The sequence below is a fragment of the Argiope bruennichi genome, chromosome 11 (assembly GCF_947563725.1).
Source record: "Argiope bruennichi chromosome 11, qqArgBrue1.1, whole genome shotgun sequence".
In the NCBI taxonomy this organism is placed as follows: domain Eukaryota; kingdom Metazoa; phylum Arthropoda; class Arachnida; order Araneae; family Araneidae; genus Argiope; species Argiope bruennichi.
The window spans coordinates 98,845,166-98,848,029 of NC_079161.1; the positions used below are offsets into that span (position 1 = coordinate 98,845,166).

At 40.4% G+C, this 2,864-nt stretch overlaps 1 protein-coding gene across 1 annotated transcript; it reads left to right on the top strand.

Annotated features, from left to right (window-relative positions):
- Window positions 1-267: 267 nt before the first annotated feature.
- On the top strand, window positions 268-1,509 carry LOC129956798 (uncharacterized). Its single transcript, XM_056068744.1, has one exon. It carries the CDS (start codon window positions 268-270, stop codon window positions 1,507-1,509), a length of 1,242 nt encoding a protein of 413 aa, XP_055924719.1.
- Window positions 1,510-2,864: the final 1,355 nt, after the last annotated feature.

Below are 2,864 nucleotides of genomic sequence, written 5' to 3' on the forward strand. Positions count from 1 at the left end.
CGAAAACCCCACGTGTTTGCCGTGCGTGGCGACCCATTAGACGGGTGGTACATTACGGTCTCCGGTGTATCAATCGGCTGGTATCCCAACCATTTGGCTGGTCTGCTCAAGGGGATCAAGCGAAGGGGTCACCTTCTGGGGCTCTGCGTTAAGGGTGGTAGACGTTCCTGGAAGTGGCCCTTAGCGTATAAGTTCTGGCTAGCATCAGGGTAAGCGCCGAGGCTGGAGGCAACCAGAGCCGGTGGCTGCCTTCCCTTGTTGGGCTCCATGGTGGGCGGTGCCGTCGGAGCTCGAATTTTTGTCCCTTTTTGCATGGGTTTTTCAGACACTTCGCCACGTTTTCCTATCACCGAAGATACTAGATTTCTAATCTTACACACACCAAAGACCTTTCATAAAGTTTCACCTTTTCTAGTTCAAAAATTGATCACTTCATTTATTGGTGATGTTAAATCTACAAAAAAACTTCCATCTGGGGATCTTTTAATTGAGACCTCATCAAAAGCTCAGATTGCTGCTATACAAAAATTAACAAAACTTGGAGACTTCCCTGTAGAGGTAACTCCTCACAGGACGCTGAATTTTTCTCGAGGGGTCATCTCTGATACAGATCTTTTTGATTGTTCAGAGACTGAACTCGTTCAGGAATTACGTTCTCAAAAAGTTTGTGCAGCTCATCGTATTAAAATTAAACGCAACGGCACATTGATTCCTACAAAACATGTCATTCTGACCTTCAGTAGTCCAGAACTTCCGAAATTTATACGAGCTGGCTACGTACAATCCAAAGTTAAACCTTATGTTCCGAATCCTCTGCGCTGCTTCAAATGTCAGAGATTCGGACATTCACAGGGAACTTGCCGTGGCAGCCTTAGATGTGCTAAATGCTCAGCTGATGACCATGAAACGTCAGTTTGTAGCTCTCAAGCTTTGAAATGTTTAAACTGCTCTGGACCCCACTCTGCTTATTCTCGTGATTGTCCTAAATGGAAGATGGAGAAAGAAATCCAAAGCCTGAAAGTTAAAAGAAATATCACCTATGCAGAAGCGAGAAAGTTTGTTTTAGACAGAACACCTAAACCTGGCCTTTCTTATAGTGGAGCCATGAAATCAACATTAAAATGTACTGGCTCTCAGACAGAGATTACAGACATTATAACTACGAACACGTGTTCTTGTAAACATTTGGCTCAGGAATCAGTTAAGATCAATAACTTTCAAAAAACTGAAACCAGCCGAAATCAAGCTTCTACTTCGACAAAAAATTCTCCACCTCTTTCTCAATCCAAAGATTCTGAATTTTCTTTGGCTCGTTTCCCTAAGAAGAAACGCAAGAAAGCAAAATCTCCAAGTGCCAAAAGATCTGACACTGAGATCCCTCCTAAACCTCCAGATATCCCTACTACTTCAGATTCTGTTCTATCAATTTGTCCATCTACATCTGATATCTCTGATGTAGAAATGGATCAACATTTTCCTAATAAATCGCCCCCAGGAGGCCATACGTAGCTTTTTCAATTCTTCCTTTGTTTTTTAGTTATTTTTATGTCTGGTTTCATTTCATGGAATTGTCGTGGGTATCGTTCTAAAACTGTCGAAATAAAATCGATTTTAAATGAATACAAGCCTGCCTGTGTTGCCTTACAAGAGACATATTTAAAACCCTCAATAATTTCTAAAATTAGAGGATACAGCTGTGTACGGAGAGATGCGAATGCAAATTCAAATGCTAGTGTTTCGGGAGGTATTTGCATTTTCACTGCCAACCTCTACCCCAGCACACATCTTATTCTTCATACCAATTTACAGGCTGTTGCTGTTCAAATCCACATAAAGAGACTCGTAACAGTTTGCTGCATATATCTACCTCCACGTGAAGTGATTTCACAAGAAGAATTAAATTCCTTAATAGATCAACTTCCTGTTCCTTTTATATTGCTTGGTGATTTTAACGGACATAGCGTCCTATGGGGAAATGAAGATACTAACTCTCGTGGCCAGCAAATTGAACAATTGATTCACGATTATAATCTCTGCCTGTTAAATGGTGATGAAAAGACATATTTTCACGAGCCCACTCGTTCATTCCACTCATTAGACCTTGCTATATGTTCTCCAATATTGCTCCCACTTTTAAATTTTTCCGTTGGAACAGATCTTCTTAATAGTGACCACTTTCCAATTTTGATTGACCTTGCTGATAGTGTTAGGATGGCACAACGACCATCTGTCTACTTATTCCAACGGGCAGATTGGGACAGCTTTCAGCAGTTGGCGACAATCACTGAGGCAATGGTTAATTGTTTGGATATCTCAGAGGCAGTTAAACAAATAACTGAAATCATATTATATGCCGCTGATACTGCAATCCCGAAAAGTTCTACCAGACCTCATAAACTTTCAAAACCTTGGTGGAATAATGCCTGCCGTGAAGCACAGAAGGCGCAAAGTAAGCGATGGGACATTTTTCGAAGGCGCCCGACAACAGAAAATCTCGTTGCATTCAAATATGCAAAGGCATGTGCTCGCAAAATACGAAGACGTAGTCAGAGAGAATATTGGATTCGATATGTCTCTAGTATTAGATCCAATATTTCTAGTAAAATTTTATGGAAAAAAGTAAAGGCTGCCAACGGTATGTATCAGGAATTTACCTTTTCTATTTTAAAAAAGAATTCTTTCACATACTCGTCACCACGTGACATTGCAAATATTATTGGTGAAACATTTTCCAAAGTGGCTAGCTCAGATAGCTATAATCCTACCTTTTTAAAAATAAAAAACTGTGCTGAGCGACAACCAATTAACTTTAAAGTACACCATACCCTCCCATATAACTCTGAATTCGATATATGTGAACTGCA

Coding starts and splice junctions, on each gene's coding strand:
- LOC129956798 (XM_056068744.1), top strand. CDS start 268: ATGGTGGGCGGTGCCGTCGGAGCTCGAATTTTTGTCCCTTTTTGCATG.